This window comes from Molossus molossus, unplaced genomic scaffold, assembly GCF_014108415.1.
Source record: "Molossus molossus isolate mMolMol1 unplaced genomic scaffold, mMolMol1.p scaffold_m16_p_7, whole genome shotgun sequence".
NCBI lineage: Eukaryota > Metazoa > Chordata > Mammalia > Chiroptera > Molossidae > Molossus > Molossus molossus.
This window is the reverse complement of record NW_023425401.1, coordinates 41845886-41867418: the sequence shown is the minus strand read 5'-3', so window position 1 is coordinate 41867418 and position 21533 is coordinate 41845886. Positions and strand designations below refer to the sequence as shown.

General features: G+C 37.9%; 1 protein-coding gene across 1 annotated transcript in view; it reads right to left on the bottom strand.

The window, feature by feature from the left end:
• RUNDC3B (RUN domain containing 3B) overlaps positions 1-21533 on the bottom strand; it is a 128185-nt gene that overhangs the window by 80170 nt on the left and 26482 nt on the right. The window contains exon 2 of the mRNA XM_036246939.1: positions 4178-4293. Within this exon, the coding sequence (XP_036102832.1) occupies positions 4178-4293 (116 nt within the window). The remainder of the gene's footprint in view (positions 1-4177; positions 4294-21533) is intronic.

The following is a 21533-nucleotide window of genomic DNA, read 5'->3' as shown; positions in this document are numbered from 1 at the left end:
TTTAAGTGAACACAGTGTACTATCTTCTCCAAAAGTAATCATGTAATTTATCCATAAATAAGAGCAATTTGCTACATATTAGAATGCTAAAAAATAGGAAATAATATATGGAAATTTCTACACACTTGAATCTTTTTTTTGCATTTTATTTTTTTTTATTAATTTATTTTTGTTACAGTTGTTTCTCCCTTTTTCCCCACTGACACCCTCCTCCCTTGAATCTTTAAAATACATTCTCTTAAAAGTAATAGATCATTTTATGATTCATATCTATATTAACAATGACAATAGTTGACCTACAGAAAATGTTTTTATTTTTTTATATTCTTTTATTTATTTTGATAAATCTTAATCCAAAGCATTTATTTTTACTAAATTTATTGGGGTGACACTGGTTAACAAAATTATACAAGTTTCAGGTGCACAATTCTACAATACATCACCTTTACATTGTACTGTGTGTTCACCACCCCAAGTCAGTCTCTGTCCATCACCATTTATCCCCCCACCCTATAACCTCCTCCACCTCCTCCCATTCCCCTTCTTCCCCCATTAATCACCACAGTGTTGTCCTTGTCCAGGAGTGTTTTCTCTCCTTTTTCTCCTTTTTTGCTCAATCCCTCCACTCACTCTCCTGTCCCCCAACCCTACAGGAAATTATTTTTTTAAGTTTTGAATTATTAATCTTACCTATCTTAAAAAATTAATACACATCTCATATCATCTTTCTTAATGCCTTAGATCATAACAGTAGAATTCTTATCCATAAATCAACCAGAGATTCTACTTTCAACATAGCAGTTCAGAAATAACATTCACCATTAGAAATAATTCTAAGGGTCTATGACCTATATTTTGCTGAAGCATGATTCAGAAAATGGCAAGCAGGTGTGCAGAAGGAGTCCATATATGTGGCAGAGAGCCTATCAGAACACTCATGGATAGCTCAACATGGCCTACCTATATTCTGTTGATGGTTGTTTATTTATTTTGTGAGTGAATCATATGTTAAATGGTGTATCACAGGAACTAAGGTCTTCTGATTAAAAAAACAAATGTGAACACTAGAAACATCAAGCCCTACTATATTTATGTGTATTTTAGTCAGGTATTATTTGTAAACTTAAAAATAAAACATAAAAAGATAATCACCATACAATATAGAAATGATGGCAGTATCTCAAAATACTCTCATATCCTTTGCTTTTATAAAACCTTACTTTTTAATAAAAGGTAACATATTAATGGCAGAAAATTTAAGAAACACAGCACAGCAAACATGAGAAAAAGATAACCATTTTTAAATGCAAATTAACCAACTTCTAAACAGAAAAAGCATTAGTTATTATATGGACCCCATTTTAAACTACAAAGGGCTAACTAAATTTAGATTTTGTTTCCCCTTGTAATTAAATTGAACCCTTTTTTTATAAGCCCATAGGACTGCTAAACTGTGATTTAATAAAGACATAGTAAAATTTGTTGCTTTTAGCATCAAAAAACACAGAATGGAATTAACCTTTGGATTAAATTTGAGATTCTCATAAATTATATTACCAAAACAGATTACTGATTTGAAACTATACCATTAAGATTGTAAAGATAATAAAAATTTAAGTGAAAATATCTAATGATCAAGTTTCCTTTAGGAAGACTTGATTACAAAATTAATGTGATAAATTATTATTACTAAAATTTATTCTACATAATGTCTTGATATTATCAGCTATATTTTATAGATCTATATTTTTAATTAAAAATATTTTATAATTCTGCCCTGGCCAGAATTGCTCAGTGCTTAGAGCATTGGCCCTCGTACCAGAGGGTGACAGGTTCGATTCTTGGTCAAGGGCACATACCTGGGTTGCAGGTTTGATCCCTGGCCCAGTCGGGTGCATGTGGGAGGCAACTAATCAATGTCTCTCTCACTCACATTGTTCTCTCTCTCTCTCTCTCTCTCTCTCCCTCTCCCCTCTCCCCTCTCTTCCTCCCTTTCCCTCTCTCTAAAAATCAATGGAGAAAATATCCTTCAGTGAAGATTAACAAAAATATATATTTTTTTATAATTATGAAAAGATATAGAACCATCTTCCCTTTTAAATTTTGAGATTTATGTTTCTGATGTAAATGTATTTACTGATTTATTTTAAGAAAACCAAGTGCAGCATCTCTTTTACATAGTTCTTTTTAGCCTACTTACTGCTAAATAATTTTCAAAGATTCTAAAGTTTAATGAAGTAGAGATTAAGCAAACAAATGTATTGCCTAGATTCTTCTTTGTAAATTTATTGAAATATCATCTAGTAACCTTTAGAGACAGGCTACCTTTTATTTTAAGCTCTTACAATTTAATTACTTATAGAAAGTGACTCTGCTCCTTACATGTGGCAATTAATACACTCATTATTTTGTGTATTAAACACACAAAATGTTGACTTATTTATGTGAAGAGCAGACAAACTTTAATACCAAAAAAAGTAAAAAAGGGTCACTTTACAATGATTAAAGTTTTTCAATTTATCAGGGAATCTTTTTTTAAATGTGTTTTTATTGATTTTTTAGAGAGAGAGGAAAGAAGAGATAGAAACATTAATATGAGTGAGAAACATCTATCAGCTGCCTGTTGCATGCCCCCTACGAGGGATCAAGCCCACAACACAGGCATGTGTCCTGACCAGTAATCAAACCAGGACCTCCCAGTCCATGGGACCATGCTCATGGCTTATCAGAGATTCTTAATACAGTTAAATTTATGTGTGCTTAAGAACATGGTCTCAAAAACAAAGAAAATATTTACAGACCTATAACGAGAAATAGAGAAATTCACAATCTCAGAAAGAGATTTTAATACACCACTGTGTTGGTAATTGATAGGTTAAAAGAACATAATTTATAAACAACCTATTTTTTATAAAATTATAATTTTTCAAACCTGAATAGTCTTATGACATTAAAGAACTTGAATAAGTAATTTTTAAATGATAGTAAAAATTATACCTGTAAAGAAAATTTAAAGCCCTAGAGGCTCTACCAGAAAATTCTGCTAAACTTCCAGTAACAGATTATTTCTTATACAAACTCATCCAAAACACAAAGAGGAAACACTCAACTCATTTTATGCATAACTTTGATATCAAAACCCAACAAAGACAGAATGAAAAAAATTATAAGCCAATCTCATTCATGAACATGTATGTAAATATCCCAACTTCATTATGGAACCATACAGGAAAAGGAGTTCTGGAACCACACAAGGGTAAGGAAATGATTATTTTCCAAATCAGGATAATGGTTACTTGGGGGAAGGGATAAGGTTGTGATCATGTGAGAGTATCTCAGAGTGGGGGTATAGGGGAATAGGAATTATTTCCATAATCAACCCATATATTGTAAGTACTTTTCTGTACATTCATTATACATATTTTACAACAAAAGAAGAGCAAAACAATGTATTAAAATAATCTTTACTACAGTAAATTTATGGAAGTTACACATTCTATTAAGATCTGAAGTTGGTAGTGGAGAGCTAACAGGCTGGGATAGTATTTGACCCTTTGTTTTATTTATTTTTTATTTTATTTTTTTTATTTGTTTTTAATCCTCACCTGAGGACATTCCTCAATTTTTTGTTCAGACAGAGTAAGAGCAAGAGAGGGAGAGAGAGAGAGAAATATCAACATGAAAGGTACACAACAAGTGGCCGCCACCCGTACCACCCAACCAGGGCCAGGGACAAACTGCAACCAAGGTACAGGCCCTTAGCGGGAACCGAACCCTGGTCTCTCTGGACCCGCAGGCCAACACTCTAACTGCTGAGCCAAACCGCCCAGGGCTTAACCCTTTTCTTATAAATTCTTATACTGACTTGTTTTGTTGCATATATGTTCTTTTTCTAATAAAAAAATCTAATAGATCAGAGTTTACTATGACTATAAATAAAAGTTTCAAAGTATACACTCGATATTTTTAATCCATCCTGGAAATAAGTATAAATCCGAGAACAGAGATTCTCTTCCAGGAGAGTAGGCCAAGGGATTTTGCATTCTAAAATCACTTTTATGTTTCTCATGATTCAGCATGGCTGCTATCAAAATCATATCAGACTGTATCATTTCTAAAATTTCAAGCTTATTAGAAAGAGAGCTTTGGGAGATAAATAACATACTAGTGCTATTACCTTTTAGCCGGTGACTTAGAATCTGTTCCAAAATAGCTGCAAAATTGTTAAATTCAGGAGAAGAATCATCAATTGTCTCAAAGCAGGACCGATCAATCAGGGTCTTCACAGAAAATCTATGAAAAAAAAGGGGGGGGGGGGAGATTATTATTATTTTTAAGCAGAGTTGATTCTTTTACCCAAGTAGAAAAAATGGGAGGAAAGTAATTTGGGAAAGTACTATAAAAATATTTTATAAGATTATATATTTTGAAAACTCCCTCTATTCAAATTCACTGCGTCAACAGAAAATTTTACAGAAATATCAGGCTTTTAATTTATATATTTACTATTTGTATACTAAGACTTAGGAATAGCTTGCTGTCCTTACAGCCATTAAAATCAGAATAAAAAAATGACCTAAATTATTAACTCCAAAATACTCCAAAGCCATACTACTTCTTGTAAGAAATGTGAGCGTCAGACCAAAATGCTTTTGAGTTTTGAAGCACAAAATTTAATAAAATTGGATGAGTGTTCATGATGTACAGGTCCAAAGTTTTTATAAACTGTAAACAAGAAAACTTAAAAATATGCAAAGTGTGCTATATTTTTCCTTCTCATCAGAATGTTCTTTGTCTCTATTTTTCACTGCCAAAAATCAACAATTTTCCAAGACTCAACTCAAATGCCATCTCTTCAGTGAAGGATTATCCTCCTACATATTCCTAGTACAAACTAGTCTGTTTGTATCTCCCTTAAGAAACAACTACAATTTGCCCTGGCCGGTTTGGCTCAGCGGTTAGAGCGCCCGCCTGCGGTCCGGAGAGACCCGGGTTCGGTTCCCGCTAAGGGCATGTACCTTGGTTGCAGTTTGTCCCCGGCCCTGGTTGGTCGAGCGGGTGGCAGCCACTCGATGTGTCCCTTTCACATCGATGTTTCTCACTCTCTCTCTTCCTCTCTCTCCCTCCCACTCTGTCTGTACAAAAAATGGAAAAATGTCCTCGGGTGAGGATAAAAAAAAAAAAGAAACAACTACAATTTATCTTATTGCTATTATTTCTGCTATCTTTACCTTATTAAAATATAAATTCCTTCAGGGCAAAAAGGTATCTTCTGTATGTTTATATCTCCCTTGGTACACAGGTCAATGCCATGAACATTGTATTCAGTACTTGATTTATTTGTAAGTCCTATTTTGAAAGAAACATTTACATGCTAAGACAAAAAAAAAAAAAGTTCATGATTTTTTTAACATGTATACTTTGTGTTACCACCATCAAAGTCAGTATACAGAACAGTTCTGTCACCCCATGCAGTCCCTTTATAGTCATACCCTATAAAGAGTGATAGATGAGTGCCTAAGTAAAGACAATCTGGGGGAATAAAGAGAAGAAAATGACTATGAGAGTTGTTGAATGATTAGAAATGTAAACTATGAGGGAGATAAAGGAATACACACCATTTCCTAGGTTTTAGGTTCATGTGTGATGCTTTTTAATCAGGGCATAAAATATAGGAGACAAGTATAAAGAAAAATATAAAGAGATTTGTTTATATGCATATATATTAGAAATCATATTATATATATTAGAAATTAAGCTGAGAATAATTTTAAAGTCAGGTAGCCCTCAATCTGCACAGTAGGGCCAAACCATAAAAATGACTATGCAAGCCCAGCTGGTGTGGCTCAGTGGTTAAGTGTCAACCCATGCACCCAGAGGTCACTGGGTTCAATTCGTGGTCAAAGCACATGACCAGGTTGTGGGCCCAATACCCAGTGGGGGGCATGCAGGAGGAGGCCAATCGATGGTCTCCCTCATCAATGTCTCTATCTCTCTCTCCCTCTCCCTTCCTCTCTCTCTAAAAACAAAAAATAAAGAAATAAAAACCTTTGAAATGACTATGCAAGCTGAAATTATGAAGTGATTATAATAATTAATGGAAAGAATTATAATTGTGATCTTTACAAATTTTTGTTAAAACCTTAACATTGTCATTGCCAGTTATGATGTATAGCAAAATGAAAAAATAGTAAAACATTTAGTACACGAATTTAAAACATTGAGAAAGTTTCTCCGCCCTGGCCAGTTTGGCTCAGCGGTTAGAGCGCCGGCCTGCGGTCCGGAGAGAAAGTTTCTCCTTTGAAAAAAACTTATCAAGAGCAGTTTGAACACTATGCTGTACACTTGAAACTAATAAAAAATAAAAAATAAAGGGTAGTTTGAACAGTGCTTGCCTTCTTCTCATTGTTTAACTTAAAATATGGAATGAGCGTATTTTCTATTCTTTGGCAAATTGTCATATTCCCTTCTAAATTTAAATCAGTTTCTAATATTCTATCCTTTCCACTTTCAAAGCTATGAAAATCTCTCAGAAGCCCTATAATGTGAAGTGGTTTGCCAATGTCATTTCTTCTGGGACATCTTCATCCTTTTATCACAACCACTTGACTCATTCATATCTATATGTTTGCCTTCAATAAGTTTCTCTGGCTATATATCCAAATTCTCTTCAACAGAAGCAGTGTTGACATTCCCACGATCAACTATTTCTTCCATAACTCCATTTGTGTCTGATTAAAATGTCAATTCTAGCATTATCACTCTCCATTTCTTTGACATATTTTTATCTTTGTTGGCCAATTCACTCTCAATAAATCATTTTCATAAAACATGTGGGTTTATCACCAGGAGATAAGAATGAAACACAGCTACAGGCTTCGATTTCTGTGCATGAACTAAAAACAGGTGCTTTGTGACCAGTCCTAGACAGACTTTGAAAGAAGTAATGTGATAGGTCACTGATTGTGACTTGTATTTTTTATTCATATAGTGATCCACGGAACAGAGAGCTAGCAGCAAAATTTTATTTCATGCAATTCCTTACAGTTAACATACAATAGAATTCTAATAGGAACCATGTTGTGAGACTAGTATTATTTAATTGTGGTAACTGAAATTAGTAGATATTGGAACTACAAAGTACAGACTGACTTACTAATTACAAACAAAATAACCCATTACATGTTAGCATAGATAATATATTTTAATGAAAACTATATTTTCCAAAATAACAGAATGTGACAAAATAGCACTGTTTCACATCTTTGCAAATATCTTTAATGTTGTGTTTAATAAGAGATAACTAGATTCTCATATCTGCTTCTGCATTCAATCTATTTTAATATATACCATGTAGTCTCTGGAAAACTCCAAAATACACTTGTGAAAGCATGGGAATTAATTAAGAAAAGAATTTTGACCTTTGGGACCTCTGAAAGGGTCTGGGTCCAAAAATACAGTTTAAGAACCACTACCCTAAAGCATTCTTTGTATGGAATGAAATCACTTTTATCTTACACAAATAGAATGATAGTAATTATATATTCTTGAGAAAATTAAGAAAATAGTTACTCAAATAATTTTTAGTCTTCTTTGGTTCTGACAAATAACCCTAGCTGAGAAAGGCTGAGATAGTACCATGTAGTTAAACATTTATCTATCTACAACAACTGGAGTTCAATGGAGGAAACTATTACATAAAGGGGGGGTTAAACCATCAAGGAAGTAACACTGATGAATTTGGCCTCTAGTACCTGAAACATAGCCGAATTAGAGAAACACTAGATGTAATGCATGACTAAATGAATAGAAACAAAAACAAGGTAAACAGAGGGGAAAAAATGGTGGCTGAGTGAATGGAAGCTACACAGACCATCTCCCACGACCAAATTGGAATTACAATGAAAATAAAGACAAATCGTCAGGAAGGAACAACAGAAAGGCAGCCTGGAGGACCACATAACCAGGGACACTGACTCAATCCTGGTAGGCTTGCGAGGATGCGCGAGGGGGACGAGAACCCACGGTCCACAGCGGCTTGGGCTGGGACCAGTGTACTCGGCTATGACGAGGGGCTCAGCTGGAAGGTGCGCTCTCGGCTGGGTCCTGTGGCCTCGGCTGAGATCAGCGGCCGCCTTGGCTGGGTCCTGCGACCTCGCCTGGTGCTACACAATCAGCTGGGTCCCGCTGCCTCGGCTGGAAGCTGCTGTGGCTGGGGCTGGGTCCCGCAACCAAGGCTGGGTCCTGTGGCCTCGTATGGGTGCTCCGCCCTCGCTGAGTCCTGCAAACTCCGCTGGGTGCTACCCCCTCGGCTGGTGCCGCAGCCTCGGCTGCCCCTAGCTGGGAGCAGTGCCCTCAGGTTAAAAGTCCCAGGTGGCTCCACAACGCAGAGTCCAGACAGAGGCTAAATTGGCAGCAGCCACTCACCTTGGGCTCTGGCAGAGGGAAGGCAGACTGGACTGGAACTGTGTGGGGACACTCGGGATTTGGAGGGTGCTCAGAGCTTTTGTTGAGTGCAGCCACACAATACTGTGGTCAACTTACTCCTTCCCAGGGCCCTTGGGAGAGGCGGCGGCCCCTCCCTTGGAGATTCAACACCACCTGGTGGCCATTCAAATGCTAATTGAGGCCCATTATCAAACAGCATCTACCCCACCCTCAGCTGAGCACCTGAGGGAGTTTTTCAGTCAACTCAGAAACTAAGGTTCTTCAGGTGACCTCTACTAATACCCTCTAGGCAAAAAAGCTAGAGGATAACTACCATTCCCTGGGCTAGCAATTCTAACCAGGAAAGGTAAGACTTGACAGTGGTGTTTAAAGTGGATCCTCCCTGCCTCATCCAAACCCAGGAGAGGGAACCACAAACAGAAGAATACCAACACCCACAGGGAAAATTTGGCAGACTCCAAAGCACATTGTGATGGCCAAAATGGTGAAAAACAGAAACAAAAGCCAAATGAAAGAACAAGAGACCTCTACCGAAGATGAGATAAATGAGGTGCAGTTAAGCAAGTTAACAGAACTAGAATTCAGAGCCATGATCTTCAGGAAGCTCAACAGCATGTGTAAGGACATGAGCACCATGAGTAAAGACATAGAAATGTTGAAAATCAAACACTTGGAAATTAAAAACCACCAAGAAGAAATGAAGAATGACATATCAGAAGTGAAACACATATTGGAAGGTCTAAAAAGCAGAGTAGAGGAAGCTGAGGACCGGATCAGTGAAATAGAAGATAGGGTAGAAAAAGTCAACCAATCAGAAAACCAAAAAAAAAAAAAAAAAAAAAAAAACGATTAAAAAACAGGAAGACACCTTAAGAGAACTGTGGGACAACTGGAAACGTAATAACATTCACTTCATAGGAGGCCCCAAAGAAGAAGAAAATGAGCAAGGGTTAGAGAATATATTCAAAGAAATAGTGACAGAAAAGTTCCCTAATTTGGTGAAGGAAGGAGGCATTCAAGTTCAAGAGAGCCCCAAGTATGAAGAACCCAAAGAGGCCCACACCAAGACACATAGTAATCAAAATGCCAAAAATAAAGACAAAGAGAGAATCCTAAAGGTAGCAAGACATAAGCAACAGGTTACCTACAAAAGAAACCACATAAGGCTCTCAGCTGACTTCTCACAAGAAACACTACAGGCCAGAAGGGAATGGCATGAAGTAATCAAGGTCATGAAAAACAAGGATCTGAATCCAAGGCTATTCTACCCAGCAAGGATATCATTCAAAGTAGAAGGTCAAATAAAGAGCTTCCCAGACAAAAAAAAGGCTAAGGGAATACATTAGCACCAAACAAGCACTGCAAGAAGTGTTAAAAAGAATGTTGTAATTAGCAGGAGAAATGTGAAGAAAAATAGAACCACACTAAACAAAAATGGCAATAAATAAGTACATATCAATAATCACCTTAAATGTAAATAAATTAAATGCTCCCATAAAAAGACACAGAGTAGCTGATTGGATAAGAAAGCATGACTCATCTATATGTTGCTTGCAAGAGACCCACCTCACAACAAAAGACTCACATAGATTGAAAGTGAAGGGATGGAAAAAAATCTACCAAGCAAACAGAAAGCAAAAAAAAAGATAGGGTAGCAATACTCATATTTGTAAAGTAGATTTCAAAATGAAGGCCATAACTAGAGACAAAGAAGGCCACTACATAATATTGAAAGGATGTATCCAACAGAAAGATATAACCTTGGTAAACATATATGTACCCAATATAGGAGCGTGAAAATATATTAAAAATCTTCTGGAGGGCTTCAAAGGAAAAATCAATAGCAAATCAATCACAGCAAGGGACTTCAACACCCCGCTCACATCACTGGATAGATCCTCTAGACAAAAGAATTAGCAAGGAAACAGAGACACTAAATGAAGCACTCGACCAAATGGATTTAATAGATATCTACAGAGAATTACACCCCAAAACAGCAGAATTCACATTTTTCTCAAGTGCACATGGGACATTCTCAAAGACAGACCACATGTTAGGGCAGAAACTAAGTCTCCACAAGTTCAAGAAGACTGATATCATATCAAACATCTTCTCAGATCACAATTGCATGAAACTAGAAATCAACTGTAACAAGAACATACAAAGACATTTGAACACATGGAAGCTAAATAGAAGGTTATTAAACAATGAATGGGTTACCGAGGAGATCAAGGAAGAAATTAAAAACTTCCTGGAAACCAATGAAAATGAACACACAACAACACAAAATCTATGGGATGCAGCGAAAGCAGTTATGAGAGGGAAGTTCATAGCACTACAGGCCTACCTCAAAAAAACAAGAAAAATTTCTAATTGACTGTCTAACCTCACAACTTAAAGAACTAGAGAGCAAACAAAAAGAAAACCCCAGAGCAAGTAAAAGGAAGGAAATAGTAAAGATCAGAGCAGAAATAAACGACATAGAGACCAAAGGAATAAAAAAACAAAAATGATTCAAAGGATCACTGAAACAAAGAGCTGGTTGTTCGAAAAGATAAACAAGATTGATGGACCCTTAGCTAGACTCACCAAGAAACAGAGAGAGAACCCAAATACACAAAATCAGAAATGAAAGAGGAGAAGTAACAACTGACACCACAGAAATACCAAAGATCGTTAACAACCACTATGAACAGCTATATGGCAACAAATTCGACAATCGAAGCGAAGTGGACAAATTTCTAGAAACACATAGTCTCCCAAAACTGGACCAGGAAGAGATAGAAAACTTGAACAGACCAATAACAACAGAAGAAATTGAAGATGTAATCAAGACTCTCCCAGCAAACAAAAGCCCAGGCCCGGATGGCTTCACGGGGGAGTTTTACTGAATATTCAAAAAAGAACTAACATCCATTGTCCTCAAACTATTTCAAAACATTCAAGAAGAAGGAAGACTTCCAAACTTGCTTTATGAAGCCAGCATAACTCTAATTCCAAAACCAGAAAAAAACACTACAAAGAAAGAAAACTACAGGCCAATATCCCTGAAGAACATAGACGCCAAAATACTAGCAAATCGGATCCAGCAATACACCAAAAAAATTATCTACCATGACTAAGTGGGATTCATCCCAGGGATGCAAGGCTGCTACAATATTCGCAAATCAATAAACGTGATACACCACATAAATTAAATGAAAAATAAAAACCACATGATCATATCAATAGATGCCAAAAATGCCTTCGACAAAATCCAGCATCCATTTCTGATAAAAACGCTCAGCAATGTGGGAATAGAGGGATCATATCTAGACATAATAAAGGCCATATATGAAAGACCTACAGCCAACATCATACTCAATGGGGAAAAACTAAAAGCATTTCCCTTAAGAACAGGAACAAGGCATGGATGCCCACTTTCGCCACTCTTATTTAACATAGTACTGGAAGTCTTAGGCACAGCAATTGGACAGGAAGAAAAAATAAAAGGGATCCAAACTGGAAAGGAAGAACTGAAAATGTCATTATTTGCAGATGACATGATACTGTACATAGAAAAGCCCAAAGACTCCATCAAAAATTTACTAGACTTAATAAATGAATTTGGCAAAGTAGCAGGATACAAAATTATCGTCAAAAAATCGATGGCATTCTTATACAACAAGGATGAACTCACAGAAATAGAAACTAAGAAAACAATCCCATTTACCATTGTGGCAAAAAAATTAAGATACCTAGGAATAAGCTTAACCAAAGAAATAAGGGACCTATTCGCAGAAAACTACAGGTCATTGAAAATAGAAATAGAGGAAGATATAAAAAAGTGGAAGCTCATACCCTGTTCATGGACTGGAAGAATTAACATCATTAAAATGTCCATATTACCCAAAGCAATCTATAGGTTCAATGCAATCCCCATTAAATTACCAACGGCATACTTCACAGAACTAGAACAAATACTTCAAAAGTTCATATGGAACCAAAACAGACCTCAAATAGCCACAGCAATCTGGAAAAAGAAGAACAAAGTAGGAGGGATCACATTACCAGATTTCAGGTTATACTACAAAGCCACTGTTCTCAAAACAGCCTGGTACTGGCATAAGAACAGGCATATAGACCAGTGGAACAGAACAGAGATCCCAGAAATGGACCCGAGGCAATGTGCTCAATTAATATTTGACAAAGGTGGCAAGACCATACAGTGAAGTAAAGACAGCTTCTTTAATCAATGGTGCTGGAAAAATTGGACAGCTACATGCAGAAAAGTGAAAGTAGACCATCAACTTACACCCTACACAAGAATAAACTCAAAATGGATAAAGACTTAAATGTGACTCATGAATCCATAAAAACCCTAGAAGAAACTATAGGCAACAAAATTTCAGACATCACACGCAGCAGAATTTTCACTGACACATCACCTAAGGCAATAGAAACAAAGGAGAAAATGAACACATGGGACAACATCAAACTCAAAAGCTTATGCACAGCGAAAGATACAATCATCAAAATGGAAAGGCAACCCACTGTATGGGAGAGCATAATTGCCAATGACATATCAGATAAGGTGTTACTTTCCAAAATACATAGAGTGCTCATACAACTCCACAAAAGGAAGACAAAGAACCAAATTAAAAAATGGGCAGAGGAACTAAATAGACACCTCTCCAAACAGGACATACAAATGGCTAAGAGACATATGAAGAAATGCTCATCATCACTAATCATCAGAGAGATGCAAATTAAAACAACAATGAGGTATCACCTCACACCTGTCAGAATGGCCGCCATCAACAAAGCATCAAACAACAAGTGTTGGCGAGGGTGTGGAGAAAAGGGGACTCTAGTACACTGCTGGTGGGAATAGACTGGTGCAGCCACTACGGAAAACAATATGGTGTTACCTCAAAAAATTAAAAATTGAACTTCCATTTGACCCAGTGATCCCACTTCTAGGAATATACCCTAAGTAGCCTGAAACACCAATCAGAAAGAATATATGTACCCCCATGTTTGTAGCAGCACTATTTACAATAGCTAAGATCTGGAAACAGCCCAAATGTCCATCAGTAGACGAATGGATAAAAAAGCAGTGGTACATATACACAATGGAGTCCTACACAGCTGTAAGAAAGAAAGATCTCTTATCCTTTGAGACTACATGGAGGGACCTGGAAAGTATCATCCTAAGTGAAACAAGCCAAACAGAGAAAGACAAGTATCATATGATCTCATTTATTTGTGGGATATAATGAACATAACAGTCTGAGGAATGGGGTAGTTCCAGAGACGTGGAAGTGGGGTACAGACTGATAATCCCCAGAAGAGGGGGTGGTGGTGGAGAGATAAACCACAGAACTTATATGCATGTATGCATGAACAGTGGACATGGACAACAAAGCTGGGGACAGGGCAGGGAGGGAGGGGAAGGGGGAATCAGTGGGGGGAAAAGGAGAAACATCTGTAACAAAAATTAATTAATAAAAAAAATTAAAAAAAAAATTAAACAGAAACCAGATTAAAGAGGTACTTGAAAACTCATTTTTGTTTCATATGTCCATTTCATTAGAAAAAATGCTGCAAATCCTCAGCAAACTTTTAATAGGGATAAATGAGTATAATGAGCTCTTACTCAGTAAGATATAAGTCGGGAAGTGTTCCTAAAATGACTAAACAAAAAACACAATCTGCACCTCCACCTTTGATCTAAATAGAAGGAAACTTCTGAATGTTTGAATGTTTCTGTCTAATTGGTATTAGTTAGAACGGAATAGGACAGCTGACTATAATCACATTCAAAGTAGGAGTAACCTGTTGCTTTAGAAAATTATGGTATCTAAGATATCAATGCATATTGGTGAAATAAACTGAAAATTATATTTAAAAAGATAAAACTAACAAAGTGCTTATTTCATCAAAACAGTTAGGTTAGAATTCAATCACTTAGCCTTAGATTTTAGTCACTATTGTCCTTCAGAAATAATACAAAATTACCTAACAAATGATCTACTTTGTAAAATGTAAGGGGAAAAATCAGCCATGGAGAGTAACATATATTTTTATAGCATCCAGAGCCATATACAGAACCATCAATTGTCAATAGTCAATAAAATAGGATTCTGTTTATCATATTATTAGTTTATATTCCTATAGAAGACAATATCTGCATGACAAAAACCTAAGACAGTGAATCTCAGAGAATTACTTTTCACTCAACATCTCCCTAAAAACTAAAACAAAAACCAAGTCCAAATACTACAAAGCCTATCATTATACACAATTTATGTTATTTCCAAGCAGAAAGATTTTTTTCAGGGTGAAAAAACAATTTAAATAATTTATAATATACCAAAATTGATAATGAATAAAAGTATTTCCCAGCTTTGTTTCATTATTTATACCCTGCTCTTCTCCTGCCAACACAAGCCTAAATTTCAGAAGGCAAATTAGATCCTCAAGTCCATGTTTTTCTTCTAGCTAGGCAAGGCTTCCAACTCAGCAGTTCTCTAGATCATGTAGCTAGGTCCATAATGCCACAATGAGAATGATATCCTCCATAATACAGTAACCAGCTAAGATGCACTATAAAAACCAAATCTGTAAAACTAATCTTAATACATCTAAAAAAATATCATACAGATGCTGAGCTATCTCCTAATGATGACATTATTAGTCATCTATTTCTTGAAGAGAACTGAGTTTCAAATAATAAAATGACAATTTGATGAATGTCTAAAAATACCAAATCAGGTCTAAGTAATAGCTTTTACATAATAACTTGAATAATCAAAAATTTACCTAAAAGGGTCTTAGAATTAAGTGTAGTTTTTTTCTTTACAATTTTTTTTTCAATTACAATTGATGTACAGTATTATATTAGCTTCAGGTGCACAACCCAGTGAATAGAGATTTCTATAACTTATGAAGTGATCACCTCAATAAATCTAGAATCCATGTGACACCATACGGTTATTACAATACTATTGACTATATTACCTATGCTATATTTTACATCCCCACCACTATTCTGTAACTACAAACTTGTACTTTTTAATTCTGTCACTTTTTTTACCCATCCCCCTCCAACCGCCACCCATCTGGCAGCCATCAAAATATTCTCTGTGTTTATCAGCCTGTTTGTGGTCTGCCTGTTTGTTTTTTTAGATTTCACATATAAGTGAAATCATATGGCATTTGTCTTTCTCTGACTGCCTTATTTCACTCAGCACAATACTCTCTAGGTCCATCCATGCTGTTATGAATGGCAAGATTTATTTTACTTTATTATATTTTTTATGGCTGAGTCATATTTTATTGTATATATGCACTACTTCTTTATCCATTCATCCATTGATGGACACTTAGGTTGCTTCCATATCTTGGCTATTATAAATAATGCTGCAATGATCATATGAGTACATGTTTTGGGTGGGTTTTTTTATCCTCACCCAAGGACATTTTTTGATATTTTGTTCAGATAGAGTGGGAGGGAGAGAGAAAGAGAGAAACACCGATGTGAAAGAGACACATTGAGTGGTTGCCACCAATACAACCCAACCAGGGCCAGGGACAAACTGCAACCGAGGTACGTGCCCTTAGCGGGAACCAAACCCAGGTCTCTCCAAACACAGGCCAACACTATAAACGCTGAGCCAAACCAGCCAGGGCTGGGTGCATGTCTTCTTGATTCAGCGTTTTGGATTTCTTTGGATAAATACCCAGAAGTGGAATTGCTGAGTCCTTCTTTGTCTCTTGTTATAGCCTTTGCTTTAAAGTCTATTTTGTCTGGTATAAGTACTGCTACCCCAGCTTTTGTTTGTTTACATTTTAATGAAATACCTTTTTCAATCGCTTTACTTTCAGTCTCTCGTCTTTCAATCTGAAGCAAGTCTCTTGTATCTAAGGGTCTTGCTCTGTTATCCATTCAACCAACTATGTCTTTTTTATTTTAATAATTTTTTTTCTTTATTGATTTTTAGAGAGAAAGGAAGGGAGAGGGAGAGATAGAGACATTAATGAGAGAGAACATCGACTGGCCGCCTCCTGCATGCCCCCCACTGGGTATTGGGCCCACAACCGAGGTATGTGCCCTGACTAGGAATTGAACTAGAGAACTCTTGGTGCATTGGTCAATGTTTAACCACTGAGCCACACCAGCTGGGCCCACCTATGTCTTTTGAATACAGCATTTAGCCCATTTGCATTTAAAATAATTCTTTTTTTTTTATCTTTATTGTTGAATGTATTACAGATGTTCTTCATTTTTCCCCCATTGACCCCCTCCTCCCCACTCGTGCCCCCCTCCCGCCTTTTCTCACACTGTTGTCTCTGTCCATTGGTTATGCATTTAAGTTCTTTGGTTTATTTCTTTCCAACCCCCAACCCCTTCCCCTGTGAGGTTTGTCATTCTAGCAATGAATTTGTACTTCTTAATCCCTTCATCTTTTTCACCCATTTCCCCAACCCCCCTCCCATCTGGCAACCAACAAAATGTTCTCTGTATCTATGAGAATGTTTCTGTTCTTCCTGTTCATTTTGTTTGTAGATTCCATTGTCGATACATATGTATTCATTGCCATTTTGTTTGTTCATGTATTTTATCTTTTTCTTCAAAAAGACCCTTCATCATTTCATATAATAACGGTTTGGTAGTGATGAACTCCTTTAACTTGTTCTTGTCTGGGAAACTCTTTATATGGCCATCGATTCTAAGTGACAGCTTTGCAGGATAGAGTAATCTTGGTTGTAGGTTCTTGCTTTTCATCACTCTGAATATTTCTTGCCACTCCCTTCTGGCCTGCAAAGTTTCTTTTGAGAAATCAGCTGACAGCCTTATGGGAACTCCCTTGTAGGTAACTAACTGCTTTTCTCTTGCTGCTTTTAAGATTCTCTCTGTCTTGAACCTTTTGCATTTTGATGACGATGTGTCTTGGTGTGGGCCTCTTGGGGTTCATCTTGTTTGGGACTCTTTGTGCTTCCTGAACTTGTATGTCTGTTTTTTTCACCAAGTTAGGAAAGTTTTCTGCCATTTTTATTTCAAACAGATTTTCAATTTCTTGTTCTCTGTCTTCTCCTTCTGGCACCCCCAAAATGCGAATGTTGGCACGCTTGAAGTTGTCCCAGAGGCTCCTTACACTATCCTCATTTTTCTGGATTCTTTTTTCTTTTTGCTGTTCTGATTGGACATTTTTTGCTTCCTTATATTCCAAATGGATGGTTTGCTTCTTGGATTTCAGTACTCCACTATTGAATCTGTGTAAATTATTCTTTATTTCAGTTAATGCCTCCTTCATTTCTGACTGTGCATCGTCATTTCTGACTGGTCCTTTTTTATGCTCTTGAGGCCCTCACTAAGTTCACTGAGGTTCTCACTAAGTTAATTGAGCATCCTTATAAGCAGTATTTTGAACTCAGCATCTGTTAGGTTGCTTATCTCCATTTTGCTTAGTTCTTTTCTCGGGGTTTTGTTCTGTTCTTTCATTGGGACCTGTTTCTTTGTCTCCTCATTTTAGCTGCCTCCCTGTGTTTGTTGCTGTGTATTACTTAACGAGAAGTATGGGGCTCTCTGAGACCAGATGCTGCTTGTTTGAAAGAATTTAGGAAAACCAGAAGCAGGATCCAAGACAGGCCAATCCTATGGTTAAGCAACTGGCAACAGCTTGGGTAGGCCTGAAAGTTGGGTGGGGCGGGGCCTCAGGGAATCACCAGGACGGGCTAGCAGTGTGAGCCAGGTTGCTAGAGTACCAGACATGGCGACTGTCTGCCGCCCCAGGGAAGGGCTCACCAAAGGAACAAAGGCCTCTGACAGCACGTTTGTCCTGGAGAAAGCCCCCTCCCAGCCCTCGCTCCAATGCCAAACAGCTCAGTTCTTCCCTATGTCTCTGGCACCCCTCGAGCTGCCTCCCCTCCAAGCTTCGAGGGAGTGAGTCCGATAAGACTATGCACAGGCCCTTTAAGGAGCTGCCTGGGCTCCAGCCGCATCAGCTCCCCTGAGCCTCAGTTCTCGCAGGTTTTTCCAGCCAGAAGTTATGGGGATTTCTCTTCCTGGCACTGGAACCCTGAGTGGGGTGTCTGGTTTGGGATGGGGACTCCTCAGTCCTCAGGGAGGACCTTCCCAGCCGAGGTGTCCTCCTGATTTTTATCCACCACACGTGGGACCAGCCCGCAGCCTCTGCCCCTCTTACCCGTCTCGATGTGGCTGCTGCTTTAATCCCGTAGTTGTAGGACTTCCAATCAGCTTGATTTCAGGCAGTTTTGAATGATGGTTGTTCTGTAGTTTAGTTGTAACTTTGATGTGGTTGTAGGAGGATGCGATACCACGTTTACCTATGCCGCCATCTTGACCGGAAGTCCCCTAAAATATTTCTTGATGCATATGTTTTTATTGTCATTTTATTATTCACATTTTTAATCTTTTTTCTTCTTCTTATAGACCTTTTAATATTTTTTGTTAACTGCTGGTTTTGTGGTGATAAACTCCTTTAGCTTTTTCTTGTGTAAGGAAGCTCTTTATATGTCCTTCAATATGATAGCTTTGCTGATAGAGTAATCTTGGTTGTAGGTCCTTGGTTTTTGCTACTTGGAATATTTCATGCCAATCCTTTCTAGCCTGCAAAGTTTCTGCTGAGAAATCAGCTGACGAACTTATGGTAGCTCCCTTGTAGATAACTGTTTTCTCTTGCTGCTTTTAACGTTTTCTATATATCTTTAACCTTTGGCATTTTAATTATGATGTGTCTCGGCATGGGCCTCCTGGGATTCACCTCATTTGGGACTCTGCACTTCCTGGGTTTGTATGTCTATTTCCTCCATCAGGTTAAGAAATTTTTCTTTATTTTTTCAAATAGATTTTCAATTCCTTGCTCGCTCTCTTCTTCCAGCACCCACAATTTGCAAATGTTGGTACACCTGATGTTTTCCCAAAGGTCCCTTAAACTATCCTCATTTTTAAAAAATTTTCTTTTTGTTGTTCTGATTGCGTGTTTTACACGTCTTCCACATTGCTTATTTGATTCTCTGCTTCATCTACTCTATTGTTGATTCCCTATAATTTATTCTTCATTTCATTCATCATATTCTTCATTTCTGACTGGTTCTTTTTATGTTTTCTCTCTCCATTTTTATGTTTACTATCTCTTTGTTGAAGTTTTCACTGAATTCATTTACTCTTCCATTAAGTTCATTGAGGATCCTTGCAATCAGTGTTTTGAACTCTGCATTTGGTAGATTGCTTGTCCCCATTTTATTTAGTTCTTTCTCTGGAGTTTTGTTCTGTTCTTTCATTTTGGGATATGTTTCTTTCTCTTCTCACTTGGGCTACTTCCCTGTGTTTTTTCCTATTATTAGGTAGAGCTGCTACATCTCTCAGACCTGGTAGAGTGGCCTCATGTACTAGGTGTCCTGTAGGGTCCAGTAGCACAGCTTTCCCAGTCACCTGAGCTGGGCAGTCCAGGTGTGCCCCTTGAGTGAGCTGCATGCATCCTCCTATTGTAGTTGAGCCTTGATTACTGTTGGCACATAATGAGCAGGATTTACCCCCAGAACAACTGGGTGCAAAAACTGGCCTCAACTACAGCAGAGGAGCTGTGCAGGGACTGACCGCATGGAGCAGGGCAAGTGGAACTCTGGTGCCTGATGAGTCCTTTCTTGGAATATACTGTTCGTGAAGACGGTTGAATGGTGCTCTGGTGTAGTCTAAAGCTGTCCACTCAGTGCACTGGCACTTAGGTCTCCCAGGAGCTTCAGGCCAAGGTCAACCTGCCTGTGCCCTGTCTTGGGTAACATGATATTAGCTATGGAGTGATCTGCAAATGGCTCCTGTTTGTGCTGGGTTTGGAGTTGCTCAGGTGAGGTCAAGCTGTGAACTGGGGCCAGCAACCACTATGCTGGCCCTGGGGCCACTTAGTAAGAGGTACAGGGCATGCTGAGGTCAGATGCTGCTTGTCTCACAGATTTTGGGGAAGTTCACATCATGAGCAAAGGCAGGCTGTTTATATAGAAAAGGCACTGGAAATGGTTTTGGCCCGGGGTGGGGTCTCAGGGAGCCGCCAGGGCAGAGTGAACAGTGTTAGTCAGGAGACTCAGATATGGTGCCTGCCTGCCGGCTCTCTTGGGGGAGGGCTCAGCAAAGGAACAAGGGCTTATGTCAGAACTTCTACCTAGGAGGAAGCTGGCCCTCCAACCTTTGCCCCAAAGACGGACAATACAGTTCATCCCCTTATGTCCCTGGCACCTTTCGAGCTACTGCCCCAGTGCTAGAGCACAGAGTGAATGAATTTAAATAAATCTGTGCACAGGCCTCTTAAGAGGAACAGCTGGAACTCCAGCAACCTTCCATCTCTCTCTGCCACAATCCCCACTGATTTTCACAGCCAGAAAAGATGGAGACTTCTCATTCTCAGCACTGGAACCCAGTGCTTGTGGCCTGATGTGGTACTGGGACCCCTCAATCCTCTAGAGGGACCTCTGCAGTGAAGATATCCCTCCCAATTTTTAATTGTCACCTGTAGGTGTGGGACCTGCCCGTTCAGTGTCTCCACCCCTCCTACCAGTCTGGACATGGCCTCTTCTTTAGATCCTTAGTTATAGGACTTATGTTCAGCTAGATTTCAGGTAGTTCTGTGTGATGGTTGTTCTGTAGTTTAGTTGTAATTATGATTTGGTTGTGAGGATGGGAGTACCGTGTTTACCTATGCCGCCATCTTGACCAGAAGCCTTAAGTGCAGTTTTTTAAATGTCTGTGTCGTAAAATATTTTTTTTCCCACCTTCAATGTCCAAAGTAAATTCTTGTTTGGCTTAGAAATAAAGAAGAATGCTTGTGACTAAAACTTTCAGCGCTAAAAAAGCATGAACTATCTTTTTCCCTTTGGCAATATACCAAGAAAATGAGATGGTTACTAAAACCATGTTTAAAAAATCTTCATTATATCCATTCCTTCCACAGTTTATACATTTGTAACTACAAATAATTAAAAAGCAAAAAAGTGAAAAAAATCAAAAATAAAATTACTACTTTGTTAATTGGAAAGAAAATATTTAGAAAATATAAATTCACCTTTAATATTTAAGGCCCTCCATT